Consider the following 17,340-nt stretch of genomic DNA (forward strand, 5'->3'; position numbering starts at 1 on the left):
CCGGCATCAGGTGACCAGCCGGTCCTCCACACAGCACTCTGCAGACCTCAGCTGGGGGACCGCAGAGCCAACTAATAATAAATTATGAAGGGGCACCTTCCTTTTTCTGCCCATTGGTTGGCGAGGCCGCTGCCCAGGAAAGAAGCTTCAGAGGCAGGCGAGAGGAAGCTGTAAGCCCTGGGCTAGGGCAGCGGGAAGGGCAGACTTTGTGATGACAGAGCTGGATTTAGATTTCAGAACAGGCTTGGGCAGGCAGTGGCTCCGAGGGGACTTGGTCTCGCCTCTCTGCTTACTGCACTGTGCTGAGACGCTGACGGTGTGTTCCAGGCCTGGCACCCCCCCAGCTCCCTGCTTTGAAAAGCTTTGAGGGTGAGCCCTGAGGGAAGGCAGAAGAGGGGAATCTTGTGACTTCCTGGCCTCTGGTCACTGGGTTTCTTCCAGGGAGTGTGGACGTGATGGGTGAGGAATAGGCATCGGACATGCAGGGCCCAGAACAGTGGCTGCTGCTGTTCCTGATGAATCATTGTGGTTTCCCTGTGAGACGCCTCACTGAGAAGATGATAGGTTGTTTTGGGAGCTAATTAGCAGGGAGCCTGGCTAAGCGCCCCCTGGCTGGAGGGGGGTGGGGGTGGGGGTGAGGAAGAGGGAGTTATGCTGAGATGATTTCCCCAGAGGCTGCAGAACAGGAATGTAAACCCTGAGCACTAGTTAAAACTTAGGGGGGAACAAAAAGCCCAAGTGTCACTTTGGCTGTCTGTGTTGCGTGCTGGGCGGTTCAAAGTCTCTCTCCACCTGCCGCCTTGCTTGCGCAGTGCTGCGGGACTGGTGTCTTGTGGTCTGGGAGCTAGGACTTCTAAAGTTCAAATCCCATCTCAGATGCTGCGTGTGGCTGGATGCGTCTCTTAACCTCCCTGCCTGCATTTCAGGACATGCCCCAGGCTACCTCCCAGAGGTGCTGTGACTGCAGATCGGGGCGGGAAGGGGGGAGGAAGGATGGTCGATAAGGTTAAGCAGTGTAACTGCAGGATCAAAGCTCTAATACGGGCTCTTTGAGTTTGTGGGTGTGTTACGTCCCCGCCCTGTGCCTCAACTTCCCCATCTATAAAAGGGAGATGACACCTCTCTGCTCTCACAAAGGAGCTTTGAAGTTTAGCTCATTAATATCTGTGAAGAGCTTTGAGCTCCTCAGAAAGTTCAGGTTTCAGAGTGGTAGCCGTGTTAGTCTGTATCAGCAAAAACAACGAGGAGTCCTTGTGGCACCTTAGAGACCAACACATTTATTTGGGCATAAGCTCACAAAAGTTTACTCCCAAATAAATTGGAAAGTTCAGTGTATGGTTTTAGCAGCTGTTGTCTATGAAGCTTGAAGTTCCGTCTTAGAAATGGCCTCAGACATTAATCTCTGACTTTCACGAGCTATTGGCCACTAACTCCACTGTGGGGTGGAAGTGTGGAAGGGGTTGGGAAGTAAGTAGTAGGTGGGTCTGTAAGGTCGAATATCCCGTGACCTGCCATGGGCCCAGCAGACTTTTCCAGTCACAGCCCCAGCGATCGGAAGGGACAAATGCTGTTCCCTGTACAGCTGCAGCTTCTTGAACAACCAGGCCACTTGCTTTAGTCTAATCTCCCACCATGGAGGGGATCGGGAGTGCCTTCTTGCATAGCCAGGATTCAGCCCTGACCCAGGCTCTGTGCTGCTCGTGACATGCACTTGTGCATTCGGCCACGCTAAGGGGTTACAGTCGGGTCCTCCGCCTCATTACACTTGCCTCTTTTCCTGGAGGGGAGAGCCCTACTCTTCTCCCCCCGCCTGCCTTGGTCTCAGTGACCCCTTTAGGTGGCTGAAGAGACTTCTAAAGGAAGAGAAACCTTTTTAGGGTGGTGTTGGCCCCTTTAAGCCTGGGCGGTGGTGGAATTTTGGTTCCCTGACGGTGGAGCTATTTGGTGCCTCTCTCTTGGTGCCAGTGTGGCTGGGAAGGGGGAGAGGGGAGACAGCGTGCTGCTAACAGAATTAACATATGCCCACCCAGTCAGTGACCACGGAAAACAACCAGGGCAGTTGGCAGCTCTCCCGTCAGCGGCGTGAAAGCCTGCTCTGAGAAGAAGTGACCCTGGGATCAGAAAAGCCTTTGCGGTCCAGAGAGAGCAGCGGGAGGCAGAATAACCCTCTGGTCTGTTGGGGGGGTTCAGGTCGTTGGCCCTAACCTCTGGGCTAGCGTCTATATGCGTGTTTGTGCGTGTTGTTGGCTGGGTTAGGCGTATGGTGGTTATTTTTAGTTGCGGCTATATTTGCATTGAATTGGAGCCAGTGGAGCCTGACCCCTGCCATGTGACAGGGGGTGTTAATCTTTAGTAACCTTGCCCCATGCCAGGCAATAAAGAGCTGACTCGACTTTTACCAGTACTGCTGTGTGCCACACTCTTAGTCCACCTTCTGGGACTGGCTCCTTGGTACAAGTCTCCTGCAATAGATTGAGCAGTTAATACAGAGACAGCATAAACATGGCTGGGCCTGGGAGAGCCACAGCACTGTCTCAACCACATGGGGTTTGCTTTGCTGGAAGAAACCTTTCAGCATGTGTGGGTTGGGAAGGGTGCGGGGGAGAGTGCGTTCGTTCGTTGCTCATCGGGTCGTGCCCGGTAGCACAGGGTGGGCGCAGTTTTGGAGACAAGCGGAGCCTTGGCTGGGACACCTTGGTTCTGCAGGCCCCTGCTTGCTTCCTTTCTCTCTCTCTAATCTCAAAGCTTCGAAAGGCTGTGGCTGCTGGCACTGCTCACGCAGTGATGTGTGATGTTCAGTGCTGCTCCGGGGAAGAGCAGGCAGCAGGATCCAGGCCAGACAATGGTAGTGATTTGACGTGAGGATGGTGGTGGCGTGGATGTCTGTTATATTCCAGCACTCAGATTCGTGCACCAGTAATCTGGTCTGGATTACCAGACCGTAATACGCAACAGCCAATTATATCCTATTAACCTGTGAGGGATTAGTTTATAAATAGACCTACACCCGCTTTTGTATGAATTCAAGATCCCTATTAGATATAAATATCTAATATTTTATCTAGAACCCCCACAGGGGTTCAAGTGAGGCTGGGAGTTCAGCTCCTTCTCTTCTGCTAAAAGCAGCAGGAGCCCTCCATCACTCGTAGGTGTGGGTGAATTCCCCCTCCTCTGTGGCTGGTGCAGTGAGAGTTTCCCCCGCCTATTTCAATCCATGGTTGCCTCCCCTCTGCATGTAGTACTGAAGGTCAGAGCCTTTCAGCTCCCATTCTTGTTGGAAAAGTATCTGGAATGTGGAGTCATGGTATATTGTTAGTGTAATTTATTTGTTTACTCGCATACACAAGTCCTGGAACAGAGGTGGTCACAAACAGCATGCACGCAAACTCCTCCATCAGGAATCTCAGCCCAAACACCAATGCTAAGGTGGATAAAAAGCTCTAAGGTGGATAGAAAGCTGGGTAGATTGTCAGGCTCTACGGGTAGTGATCAACAGCTCGATGTCTAGTTGGCAGCCAGTATCAAATGGAGTGCCCCAGGGGTCGGTCCTGGGGCTGGTTTTGTTCAACATCTTTATTGATGATGGGATTAATTGCACCCTCAGCAAGACCCTAAATTGGGGGGAGAGGTAGATATGCTGGAGGGTAGGGATAGGGTCCAGAGTGACCTCGACAAATTGGAGGATTGGGCCAAAAGAAATCTGATGAGGTTCAACAAAGACAAGTGCAGAGTCCTGCACTTAGGACGGAAGAATCCCATGCACCACTACAGGCTGGGGACGGACTGGCTAAGCAGCAGTTCTGCAGAAAAGGACCTAGGGGTGACAGTGGAAGAGAAGCTGGATATAAGTCAGCAGTGTGCCCTTGTTGCCAAGAAGGCCAACAGCATATTGGGCTGTATTAGTAGGAGCATTGCCAGGAGATCGAGGGAAGTGATTATTCCCCTCTATTCGGCACTAGTGAAGCCACACCTGGAGTATTGCGTCCAATTTTGGACCCCCCACTACAGAAGGGATGTGGACAAATTGGAGAGAGTCCAGCAGAGGGCAACGAAAATGATTAGGGGGCTGGGGCACATGACTTATGAGGAGAGGCTGAGGGAACTGGACTTATTTAGTCTGCAGAAGAGAAGAGTGAGGGGGGATTTGATAGCAGCCTTCAACTACCTGAAGCGGGGTTCCAAAGAGGATGGAGCTCGGCTGTTCTCAGTGGTGGCAGATGACAGAACAAGAAGCAATGGTCTCAAGTTGCAGTGGGGGAGGTCTAGGTTGGATATTAGGAAAAACTGTTTCACTAGGAGGGTGATGAAGCCCTGGAATGGGTTACCTAGGGAGGTCGTGGAATCTCCATCCTTAGAGGTTTTTAAGTCCCAGCTTGACAAAGCCCTGGCTGAGATGATTTAGTTGGGGTTGGTCCTGCTTTGAGCAAGGGGTTGGATTAGATGACCACCTGAGGGCTCTTCCAACCCTAATATTCTATGGTTCTATGAATGCCCCGTTCCCAGGGACCAGCTCTGCCCCAAAACCTGACTCTGGTTAGAGAGAGCCTGGCACTGACGAAACTCCCTTGCGGCTTGCTCCAAAGCAACTATAGACTGGACATTGCTTTATGTTAAGAAATAGAATTTATGGGACTACATGAAACGCCGCCATCCAGTGACTCAGGCTGTAACCCCACTTTTAACCACAGCTTGTTCAGACTATGTTCAGCTCTCTGGGTGCATGAGCCTGTGAGTCACCAACTGAGGAACTAGGCTTTGAGCAACCCTAGATCAGATGAGCAAGTAGATTCTATTTTTCAGCAACAACAGGGCACTTAGGTAAAAGGGTGAGGACTTTTGGGGTATGTTAAATACTGGGCCAGTGCCTCAGAATTCAATTAAGTCTCTTTCAAAGGCTCTTTCGTCTTTAGGTGAACAAACCTGCCTAGCGTACAGCTTTGTTGAGCACCAATGTTGACAAATCCTGTATGGGTAGTAGAGAGCCCCTTCTTAAATAAATATTTGACTAAAGAAATAAACTCACTACAAGAATCAACATTCTGCGGCCTGTGGACTTGAATACTGTGGTCCTCCATGGTTAGGAAGAATAGACCTGCTAAGCAAATGTTAGAACCTGCCTCGGCCTGATCCGTGTCTGTGCTACACCGAGTGTGCCGTGCTCCAAGACGAAGACCTGGCAGTGAAGGAAACAGGTCCCAGAAATAGACTTGCTGGACCAAATCCTCTCTAGTCAGGGAGAAGGTTTTGCACATACCACGCAGCCTGTTTGTTTTGCAGAGAGCCTTCATTTTAATAAGGGGGTCGAGGGATATTTGCTCATTGCTTTATGTCACTGCGGTAGATGCTAGCCAGGCTTCCCCTTGGTCCCTGTTGGAGCCAAGGGAGAGCCAGCAGTGGCTCTTCAGCCTGTTGTGTCTACAGGGGCCCCAGGAAGCCATTTGTTTCCCCTCCTGCCCACGCTGCTGGTGCATGGAGGAACAGGCAACATCTTTGTGTCTCCTCCTCAGTCTTCTGGTGCCCTGGCTGACCAGAGGGAGCTGGCAATGGCCATCAAGCACAGGAACTGTTCAAATCCAGAGCCCTATAAGTGTAGGTTACAGTCAGTACAGCAGAGAGCAGCAATGAAGGGGCATTGTCTGGTTACGAATGTCCTTGCCTGAGGTGGCGGTAACACCACAGATGATTAAGAAGGGATGATCCTGTGCAGTTTTTACTATTTTTGCTGTTTGTTTCTTCTCTTGTCCAGTTAACTTTAGACAACAAAAATAGGAACATAGGAATTGCCAGAGCAGCTCAGACCACTTGCCCATGTGTCCCAATACCCTGTCTCTGACAGTGGCCAGTACTAGCTGCTTCAGGGACAGATACAAGACACTTTATCACAATGTAGGCAGTGATAAGATAACCCGTCCCCAGGGATGTTTCTTGTGCCCTGGAGCCAGAGGGTTTAGATCCCTTCCCAAAGTCTTGTTAGCTCTTTTATCATTAATTATTATAACTCTGGATGTTATTCATAAATTCCCAGGCGAGAAGGGACCATTGTGATCAGGTCATATGTATAACACAGGCCATAGGACTGCCCTGAATTAATCCCTGTTTGAACTAGAGCGGATCTTTCAGAAAAACATCCTATCTTGATTTTTTAAAGTTGCCAGTGATGGAGAATCCACCATGACCCTCAGTAGGTTGTTCCAATAGTTAATTACCCTCCCCGTAAAAAAAATTTGCCTTATTTCCAGTGTGAATTTGTCTAGCTTCAACTTCCAGCCATTGAATATTGTTAGACCTGTTTCTGCTAGATGGATGGGCCACTCACTAAATTTTTGTTTCCTGTAAATACTTATAGACTGTGATCAAGTCACCCCTTAACCTTTTCTTTGATAAACTAAACAGACGGAGTGCCTAGAGCCTCTCACTATAAGGTGTGTTTTCCAATCCTTTTATCATTCTCATGGCTCTGCTTTGAACCCTCCACCATCGAAATCCTGCTTGAACTGTGAACGCCAGAACTTCTATTGTTCTTCACATAAATGTCCCATTCCTTCTTTTTGAACCCTCCTAAACCCTTGGCCTCAATAATACTTTGTGGCAATGAGTTCCACAGTCTAATTATGTGTTTTGTGAACAAGTATTTTCATTTAATGAGTTTTGAATTTGCTGCCTTTCAGTTTTATTTAATGTCCCCTTAGTTCTGGACTGGTCCATAGAACTTTTGTTTTCTCGAAGTTCTCACTTTTTAGCACTCCTGTATTAGCATAGCACTGCAATGTCTGGGTTGCAATTGCTGCAGAGGCATATTTTAAATCCGAACCCCTCCAAAATTTGCTTAAAAAAATATGGAAATATTTCTAATGGTCATAGGACTTATAGTCGCCTGTTTCTGTAAAACCTGAAAGCTGTGCCTACATAGACATTTAGAATTATTACTCCACTTCCTTAGCCAAAAGACCAATAAACATTTACTGATGCTCCAATAACAGATTAATTCCAGCTGTTACAATTAGTTTTTTGTAAGTGGGATACACAAATTTACCCAATTTTCATAAATGTAACATTCTAAAATAACATTTAAAGAAGGAAAAAACAGAATATGGGTTTGTATCACTATTAATGCTTTTTTGATGGTAGTGATTGAAGACCCCATCTAAGATCAAAGCCCCATTGTACCAGGCACTGTACAAAGGCATAATAAGACACAGATGCTTCATAAGAACGGCCATACTGGGTCAGACCGAAGGTCCATCTAGCCTAATATGCTGTCTTCTGACAGTGGCCAATGCCAGGTGCTTCAGAGTGAATGAACATAACGGGTAATTATCAAGTGATCCATCCCCTGTTGCCATTCCCAGCTTCTGGCAAACAGAGGCTAGGGGAACCATCCCTGCCTAAAGATCTTGCAGCCTAAATGGAAGGAGAAAGAAAGTGTTTTCATCATGCCCATTTTACAGCTCTGGAACTGAGGCACAGATGGATTAAGTGACTTATATCAGGAAAAAGCAGCAAGGAGTCCTGTGGCACCTTATAGACTAACAGACGTATTGGAGCATAAGCTTTCGTGGGTGAATACCCACTTTGTCGGATGTATTCACCCATGAAAGCTTACACTCCAATATGTCTGTTAGTCTATAAGGTGCCACAGGACTCTTTGCCACTTTTACAGATCCAGACTAACAAGGCAACCCCTCTGATACTTGTTCCAGGAAGACTGTGGGAGAGCTGGGAATGGAACCCAGCTCTTGCACTGCTCAGTGATATAACCACTAGCCCAGCCTTCCACTTTGTGCTGTATTTATTGGGCCCAAATTTGTTTGAGAGTTTGTCCTCGCTTTTTTTTTTTTTTAAATAGAGATTCTAGGTGGATTTTGTTAAACAGGTTTCACTGAAATCTCTAATTGATTCTAACATTCTCACTTTCTGTTGGTGTACAGGGAACTTTTCTGGTGAATTGCAGAGTCTGTAACAGGCTGGCAGTTTGCCTGAAACACCCCTTTCCTGCTATCGGGTGTTTGAACCTGCCAGGAAAGCGTGAAGTGGGTTCTGCTGACTCACTGAGGCAGATGGCTTGTCACCTGGATATAAGAACATAAGAACGGCCATACTGGGTCAGATCAAAGGTCCATCTAGCCCAGTATCCTGTCTTCCGACAGTGGCCAATGCCAGGTGCCCCAGAGGGAATGAACAGAACAGGTAATCATCAAGTGATCCACCCTGTCACCCATTCCCAGCTTCTGGCAAACAGAGGCTAGGGACACCATCGCTGCCCATCCTGGCTAATAGCCACTGATGGACCTATCCTCCATGAACTTATCTAGTTCTTTTTTGAACCCTGTTATGGTCTTGGTCTTCACAACATCCTCTGGCAAGGAGTTTCACAGGTTGACTGTGAGTTGTATGAAGAAATACTTTCTTTTATTCGTTTTAAACCAGATGCCTAGTAATTTCATTTGATGACCCCTAGTTCTTGTGTTATGAGAAGGAGTAAATAACACTTCCTTATTTACTTTCTCCACAGCAGTCATGATTTTATAGACCTCAATCATCTCCCCCCTTAGTCGTCTCTTTTCCAACCTGAAAAGTCCCAGTCTTATTAATCTCTCCTCATACGGAAGTCGTTCCATACTCCTAATAATTTTTCTTGCTCTTTTCTGAACTTTTTCCAATTCCAACATATCTTTTTGAGATGGGGCGACCACATCTGCACGTAGGATTCCAGATGTGGGTGTACCATTGATTTATATAGAGGCAATATGATATTTTCTGTCTTACTATCTATCCCTTTCCAAACGATTCCCAACATTCTGTTTGCTTTTTTGACTGCTGGTAATGACTCTCCAGAAAAAGAGGATCTAGGGCGTGGGTTGAGCACGCCTCAGGGAGGAATCCTAGGAACAGCCAAGCCTGGGGAGGACTGATCAGAACTTTGTTGTATTATTGTTAACCAAATCCAGGAAGGGTGTGAGTTTTAGTTTGACACAGAGTGTGGATTGTATTTCAGAGCAGGTTGGGAATGGCACATACCCGCTGTATTCCACTGCTTCTTGGCAGCCAGGTACTGGTAATGGGATTCTATAAAGTGCTGACCTCATTTGACTAGATCTTTAGCCTCTTTGAAGGGTGGCTGTTTAATGCCCATTGATTTATGGGGCTACTTTAAAGCAATCAGTTAGGAGGTGGGATCACCTATTGGAGGAGTTTTACTGTATCTCTCAGTTTTTGCTGGACTGGGATCTCTGCAGATTTGAATCTTCTGTTGAAATAAATGCAAATAGGGTGCAATACACCCTTGTGCACAGGGCCAATTTCTGTGCACCATGTAATCTCACTGGATCCTTCACCTCTGCGGACCATAGGTTCCCAGTCGGGACTCACAAACGGGTGTTAGGGCATGACCCCTCTGCCCTTCCAATACAGCAGAGTGACCCCAAAACCCTCCCAATCCCGAGTTTTCCCAACACCATCATCTGCCCTGTGACGATCTGCTGGGTTTTCCCAGAATTGAGAGTTACTGTGTTATCCCCTCTCAGCAATTCAGAGTTTTGCTGTGTGACAACTCCCTGATACATCAGCTTGTCTGCCTTACCAGCAAACTCTTCAGGGCTCTGACAGCCCAGACCTTGCCTTGTAGGTTACAAACAACAAACCCCAATTCCTGAGTTCCCCAGAGACATCTCCCTGTGGTGTCCAGCCCTCTCCTGGAACACTCCCAGAAATTATTCAGTTTGTTACTCCTTTAAAGAGACAAATGCTCCAGCTCGTAAATTTAACTGGGGTTTGACAAAGAATCTTATTTAATCACAGGCCTGAACTGGTTTATAGTAAAAGTCATGGGTTTAACTGATCCCAAGTATAAGGAGTAAAGACAGAAATGGTTACAAACAAACACAAGTAAAAACTATATTTCTAAGGCTAAAACTTAATTTCAGCAGTTACAATCTTTGCCTAGGCAGGTTTCTCACCTGTGTTCGGTTCCCTGAGAATTCAGCCCCCTTGGGTGAAGGATCCAATGTTCTGTGATTCCAAGAACTCTGGCCCCTTTAATTCCCCAAGTGATGGCTACCAAAGTGCCTTTCTGTCACTGCTTATATCTCCCAAAGTTCATTGACCTTGTTACAAGAGGCAGAAATGCTTCCTGCTGTCCTTCCTTTCCTGTGGTGTTCCCATCTCCCTGCTGATTCGTATGTAAATACAGCCTCCATTGTTTTGATTCCACAATGCTTAATTTACTTTGCAGACAGTTAGATTGCTGCCTTCCCAGAGAGGAAAACTCTGGTTAAAGCATGATATCAGTGAGTATCCATAACTCCTCGCATAGTGGTAATACAGACATTTCACAATGACGTTAATCACCAGATTGTCGCAGGCTTTCATAAAAGACCTTATTCTATACACTTTTATAGCACAGTAATAGTGTGTACAATCACAGGTTTCAGAGTAGCAGCCGTGTTCGTCTGTATTCACAAAAAGAAAAGGAGGACTTGTGGCACCTTAGAGACTAACCAATTTATTTGAGCATAAGCTTTCGTGAGCTACAGCTCACGGTGTTAGTCTGTATTTGCAAAAAGAAAAGGAGTACTCAAATTTATTTGAGCATAAACTTTCGTGAGCTACAGCATCTGATGAAGTGAGCTGTAGCTCACGAAAGCTTATGCTCAAATAAATTTGTTAGTCTCTAAGGTGCCACAAGTACTCCTTTTCTTTTTGTGTACAATCAGTTGATTCAGTCTTCATCGCCCAATAATTCTTTGACATGTATTCCTTGAAAAGCAAGCCTAGACCAAGCTTCTCTCTCCTGCTGGAATGGAGATGCTGAGCTGCCGTCCCAAAGTTCATTGACCCTGCTTCAAGAGGCAGGAAGTCTCCCTGGCCTGCGCTTGGTTGAAATTGCTAAGTATTCATCTTTCCCCACTTGCTGTCTTGAAGGCTTTGTTTACCTTGCATATAAACATGCTTTTCTTTATCTTTGGTCACACCTTGCCTAACTTACAGTGGAGACACATTCAAGAAGGTGGAACCACATTCCTTTGCCTAGGATGAGGTACCTTGTGGGGTACTTCTAAGAACATATTTTCAGCATAACTTTGTAGTTTGACGTATGTTACCCATTTGTACACCACACAATAATATTAATGAGCAGTGAGTTATGAGTCTCCCAGTGATCTATTACATGCCACCTTTTGCATATATAGCCTGACAACACTGTTAGGTGTAGTGAGTATGTCAGGCCTGAAGAGTGGCTGACTCAGAGTAGTGGGCCACCAATGGCACTTGGTGTCAAAGACAGGGATTCCAGTTAGACGAGCTGAGGTTGTGGAAGGGTCCTGGCAAGGAAACAGTGGAAAACCACTGCCACAGGGCATTTATTTTTGTGTGTTCACTCAGTCCTTTTTAAATTAAGGAAGTTCAGTCCAAACATCTTGTGCTGCTGGAGCACTATGGCCAGGGATTTAAAAACCCAAATCAGGCAATTTAAATTTAAACCCACATCAGTCTTGCCCATGTTTGAACCTACACTAAACAACATGCACAGCTACCCAAGGTTACTACCTTTGAACAAGGAAGGTTGATGTAGGACCAGGACATTTGAGTGCTCTGATTTTCATGCATTTAAACTCTCAGCCATAAGACTACATTAACACAAGATTGTCTTGCGCTGATTCTGTGCAGAGCTGTGAATAAACATCTTGTCATCCTTTACAGCCATCTTGAGAGAGGGAGTGTGATCCCTCTTCCCACGTCGCACCCTGGCAGCTGGAGTGACTGCCGTCCTAGACACATATTGTCTTAAATATGCTGAGGATGACTTGGCACCCAGGAGATTAGCCCTAGGACGTACCCAGGGAGTCATAGGGTTGCTAAGGGATTAGGGAGAAAGAAACTGATCCTGGAGGGGCTTGAGAGTTTGCAGTGATGCATGGGGGCAACAGGGTGCGGACACCCCCATCCCAGGTACGTTGCTTGATATCGTGCTGCAATTCTCCACCTACCCAGCAGACTTTGCTCACCCAGCTGGTTTTCCGCTTGTTGCAGTTGTCTCATTTGTCCTACTTCAGTTTAATTAAAATGAGGAGCATGCATTTGGCTCAGTCTTTCATTCTGCTTTTCTTTCTGCAGGCGGCTCTTTGCCCAGCGACCCAGGAGCACCAGCCCAAAGGCAGACAAATGGCTTCACTGGAAACACCCATCCTCAGCCAGGAGGCTCCAGCTGCACAAAGGATTTGGACTCCTCTCCAGCAAACCATCGAGGGGAGAGGGAATCCAGAGCATTGGCCGCAGGTGTCTTGGGAAGTAGCTCCCCAGTGGCATCTCAGGAAAATTCAACTGCCATAGAGTCTTTGCAGCTCCGGGAGCTCCCAGCGACTCCAGGGGATATGCAAGTAACGACTGCAGAGCAGCTTAGTTCCAGTCAGGACGCATATGGTCCAATCTACGAAAGCATCAGGGATAAAGGAATCACGTGCTACCGAGGGAGTTTGTACGAACTAAGTGCTGGCACTGCAGAAGGCCCTAATATGAACTCAGGCCATGCTACTGCAGGGGGTGAGGAGAGTGAGCCAGGGGAAACACTGCCACGATGCAATAGCAAACAGGAGCAGCTGGTGGCTGATGATTCCAGGGGGGACCCCGGGAAGTCACCTCGGGAGTGGCAGGAACTTGCCTTGGAGGAGGATGCTGTGAACGAGTCCTTGACTGAAAGGGAGAAGAAGCTCAGGGCGATGTATGCGCGAGTGTGTAAGAAATCCAAGTCCCTCGGGCTCTCACAACCTGCAAGCCCAGACGCTTCCACGGAGCCAGAAGAGGAGGAGCCTCCACCCCTACCAGAAAAGCACTTGGATGTGATCTATGAAACCCTGGGGAGTCTGGGGTCTGAGACGCAGGTAATGCGGGTTGCCCTCTGCCTGGCCTGATGTTCAGCGGGCCCTGAGTTCCCTGAACATCTGCTGCCCTCTCTCCTGCAAGGTTCTGTTTCATCTAGGCTGGGGTTTCTCTCTGCTCCCCCTTCTACAGATGTTTCCAAGGGGAGGCTTTTGGCTGTCTCCTTCTCTATCGGCTAGGAGCCTCAAAGGAATATTTGAGCTGCTACCCTGCTGTGATCTTATTAGCTCTCCTAAGCTCCCCAGGGCTGGACCTGGCCAATACTTGGTTGGAGAAGCCTGCCAGATGCTGAAGGGAGTGTCATTTGGCACTTGGTATGTACAACTCCTCCCCAGGTCTGTGCTAATTGAATGCCCCACCATGATGCTGGGGGCACTCGATGACTGGAGATGCTGTCTGATGGATGGGATGTGAGCAGGATCCTGGATGTTGTGTAGTTAAAGATCCCATGGCATGGTAGTTTCAGCAAGGATGGGGTGTTAACCCCAGTCTCCTGGCTAAATTCCATCTTGGGGAATTGCATCCTGACCTGCGAATTCGCTCTGAAATCTCCCCTCTCCCTCCACTCCCTCTCCCTCCCCACTCCTTCTCCTCTTGGGGCCGGATCCAAAGCCCAGTGAAGTTAATGGAAAGCTCCTCGTTGACACCAATGGGCTTTGGATCAGGCTCTTGCTGCACTGAGCTTAAACATCCCCCAGTGATTGAACTTTAAAGCCACCTTTTTTTCTGAGTCAGCACCACTATTATCAAGGCCCCTGTTTGGTTTGGGGTTTTTTTTTTTTCTCTTGTAACTCTGTAGCCCAGCCTGTGGCTCTCCTCTCTCCCTCTCTGAGGCCTGTTCCTTATTCCGGAGTCAATCTCAACCCACGCCCCGCAGACCTGAGGTTATCTCGCTGCTGCCCTGTACATTCTTTGCACCAGAAATGCTAATTCGGGAAAGTGGCCGTAGAGGAAACACGCTGCTAGATGAGTGAAGCCCACGTGGTTTAGGGGCGTCCATAAATTGCATAACACAGTTTGTGGTGATTTTTCAAGACCCACCGACCCCCTTATAACCTGGAAACAAGCACTCATGCAAAATTAAGGACCCAGCTACCGCCCAATGTGTTATGTAATTTAATTTCCCTGCGCTTCTGGTTCATGTGTCCCCTGTTCTGCACCTTGATCCCATCTTCTCAGGAGGTTGAGAGCTATTTGGGGGGAGGAGAGGGGAGACCAGGATGAGAGGAGGAGGGGAGGGGGCGGAGCAGGAGCTGGAGAGAGGCATTGGAGGTGGAGGGGATGGGGAAGGCTGAACAATTTGGGAGGAGGGGCAATGGCACACTGAGGGGGTAGGAGGGACAGCGGCATGAGGGAGGAGCTAGCTGAACTAACCTCAGTATTACTGAGTCGGTAGCTAGCTTTAACTTTGCAGCACCGGCTGGTGGGTGAGCTTGGGACCTCTCCAGTAGAATCCTGCACATCAGCCCAGCTCTGAAGCTAGGAAATGACATGTGGTGGGAGAAGGGGTGAATCCAGAGAACCCACTTCAAATAAAACAGGGCAGAAATCCTATCTGAAGTCAAGGGGGCAGACTGGGTGCTGGTGTGAACAGGTGAGGCTGCATGGACATCAGCCCTGAATTTGTGCTCAGAAGTTCCCGAGACCGGGGGGGGGGGGGGTGGTGTTTCACATCTCTTCCATGATGTGCTGGAGAAAAGTTGGGTTCTTTTTACCAAGCTGAGACAGGCCTTTGATCCACAAGCAGCTCTGACTGTGACCCATCCAACTTGCTGGCATGTACAGTAAGCATCACACCTACAAAAGCTCAGTCACAAGATATGGGCCTGATGCAGGGCTCAGTGAGGTTCTCCACCCAGCCTGTGTTATGCAAGAGACTAGATAATCCCAATTGTCCCTTCTGGCCTTAAAACCTATGACTCTACCTCCCCAAAGCTCTGGCCTGACCTGAGCAGGTGTCATCCCTTGCCATCATTCCCCTTCAATAGATGGGAAAACAGAGACAGAGAAGGACTACATGAATATGCTGAGCTTTCTACAGGAAATCAGCAACACGGCAGGGAATAGTATCCAGGTCTCCCCTTGTCTTGGCTGGTCTACAAAGTCATTTGTCATGAACAAGCTTAAAGCTTCTTCCAAAAAAGGGAAAAAACAAAACCTTCTCTTGTAACAAAACAGATGAGCTGGGTTTAGTGGGCGCTATATAGGGAGGTAAATTATTAACAGTATTATTATTCCTAGATAAGTCTGCACCAGACTCCAAGATCTGGCTGCTACCAAACTCTGGAGAAGTTTGGACCTGGAGCCACTTTGGATCCATCTCTAATTATTGCTCATGCTAACAGGCTTCTGCTTTCCTCTCTGTCATCCCACAGGACAGTGAGGTGCCCACCGTCATAGCCCAGCCAGAAGAATGAGGAGCCCCAACTTCAGGGGAAGGCTATATCAAGTACAGAGAGAACTCCAATCCTGACTAGCCCTGCCAGGAGAGGCAGACATTTGCTGACCTTTCATGGAGGGACGCTGTGAAGCCATGCCTGACACAAGCATCCCCAGCTCCTGCCCCTACCCTGTTAACGGTATTACCCGGATACACCAAGGACCTCCTTAGAGATCACAGTTAGGAACGTCCCGCTGCCGCTGATATCACAGTGTCGACAGCTCCATCAAAGGTGCTGGAACAGCATGTCTTACCCGCAACAGCTGTTGAAGAAACTGATACCAATCATGTCTGAGCATGGAGTGCGACATGACAGGCTCTGAGTGTTACAGGGAGACTAAGGGAGTGACGGATCTCCACCAGTATCCTCCTGAGACCTGTGCACTGGGACGTGATGTCTGCCCTTTTGGAGACGCTGTTGTTCTGCAAGTGCCAGAACCCTCCCTCTCACCCAGCTGTTACTACAGGGTTTGAAAGCCAGCGCTGTACAACAGCGTGGTACAAGAGCTGTGCACTCAGCTGTGATGAAGCCTTTGGCTAGTAACTGAATGCCCTTGAGGAGGCATTCCCTGGCTGGGGGCAACAAGGTTTCAGAAATGAAGAGCATGTCTTGGAAGTCCCAAGGGGAAAGCAGAACGAGCAGGGTGATTACAGTACATTATGCAGGCAGGAGCAAATCAGTATAGGTCACCATGTCCCACAGGGCTGCTAAGTGGTGGCTTTTGGAAACTCATGTCTAATTCTATAGGAGCCCAGATGTTTATCAGACCAAATAGTAATTTACCAAATTTCTCTTTCTCCAGTACTTGATCTGGGAATTAATAGCCCTGCTGTGATCTAAACTTTAGGGCCTTCTGATAGTAATCTGTAGCCTTATCTCGATTTCCCCCTCAATCTGCTGTCTGATACTGGTATAAATCCACTGACTTCAGTAGTGTGACTTCTGAATTACACTAGCATAAGTGGGAGGAGAATTGGGCCCAGTACTTTACCTGGGCTAAAATCTACTGTCAGCATGTCCCAGCCTGGCTTACCCATTACACTAAGGGGGTACAGAGCATGTCATGACTACAGAAGCTGATGCATTGTGACTGTTAGTGTAACTAACAGTGACAGTGTAACAGTAACTTTGTCAGTGTGCCAACGGGACATTGTTCAGAGCTGCATCTGATAGTGTTTGGTGCAAGGGGAAGGGCCGTCCCTTCTCCGTTATCAACCCGGTTATTCAGAGTTAAGACAAACAAATATCTGAGCCAACCCTCCAAAAAGCATTTAGCGGGAAATGGCTGGGGGTTGTGCCAGGGAATTCTGCCCTCCCCCCATCAGCTGTCCTGAAAATAAAACCAAAAGACATGAGTGTGTTCATCTTGTAAGGAGGCATCAAGATCAAGAACCACCTGAAGTCTGTCTCCCACCCACAAGAACTGGCAAATAATGTTTTACAGGGAATCTTAAAGCTTGGCTACCTAGCAAAGAGCTCACTCAATAAGCTCTTAAACAAAAATTTCCACCTTTCTGCTCTGCCTGGGGCTATGAAAATCAACAGGGTAAGAAACCATTCTCACTGTGAAATGTGTATATTTTTTCACTTTTCACTCTGTTTGTAAGGAGTTTTTAAATGGTTAATCAGTGATTAATAAATGGTTTATAGATTGTTACAGATCTAGCACACTGAGAGGTTGCTTATAACCAGTGGCTTATAACTGTCTATAACACTTACTGTTACCTTGTAACTGTCTATAACATATTTATCCCCTCATTTATTAACCTGCGATATTAACCTGCCTTATTATAAATGGAACCTTAACAAAGGGCGACTCTCTAGCTGAAGAGAGTGGTACCTCAATCACACTTTATCCAACCCCCGTTTTTGCTCTGGTGGTTTGGACCAAAGGGACCCTGTGGATGAGCTAGCCCTGGTTTTGCAAAATGAAAACTCCATCCAGTCCTGTCCTATCCTGTACTCCTCATGCTGGTGTGTGTATATGCGCGCCTCGTTTTCATATGTTCAACCCAAATGACCCGCA

At 47.7% G+C, this 17,340-nt stretch overlaps 1 protein-coding gene across 1 annotated transcript in view; it reads left to right on the plus strand.

The window, feature by feature from the left end:
* The window catches only part of LOC140908098 (uncharacterized), a 64,181-nt gene extending 47,242 nt beyond the window's left edge, over positions 1-16,939 (plus strand). Inside the window, exons 5-6 of the mRNA XM_073335073.1 lie at positions 12,112-12,875; positions 15,249-16,939. Of these exons, the coding sequence (XP_073191174.1) occupies positions 12,112-12,875; positions 15,249-15,290 (806 nt within the window). The 3' untranslated portion in view covers positions 15,291-16,939. The remainder of the gene's footprint in view (positions 1-12,111; positions 12,876-15,248) is intronic.
* The last annotated feature ends 401 nt before the right edge of the window (positions 16,940-17,340 follow it).

The sequence above is a fragment of the Lepidochelys kempii genome, chromosome 3, assembly GCF_965140285.1.
Source record: "Lepidochelys kempii isolate rLepKem1 chromosome 3, rLepKem1.hap1, whole genome shotgun sequence".
Lineage (NCBI taxonomy): Eukaryota > Metazoa > Chordata > Testudines > Cheloniidae > Lepidochelys > Lepidochelys kempii.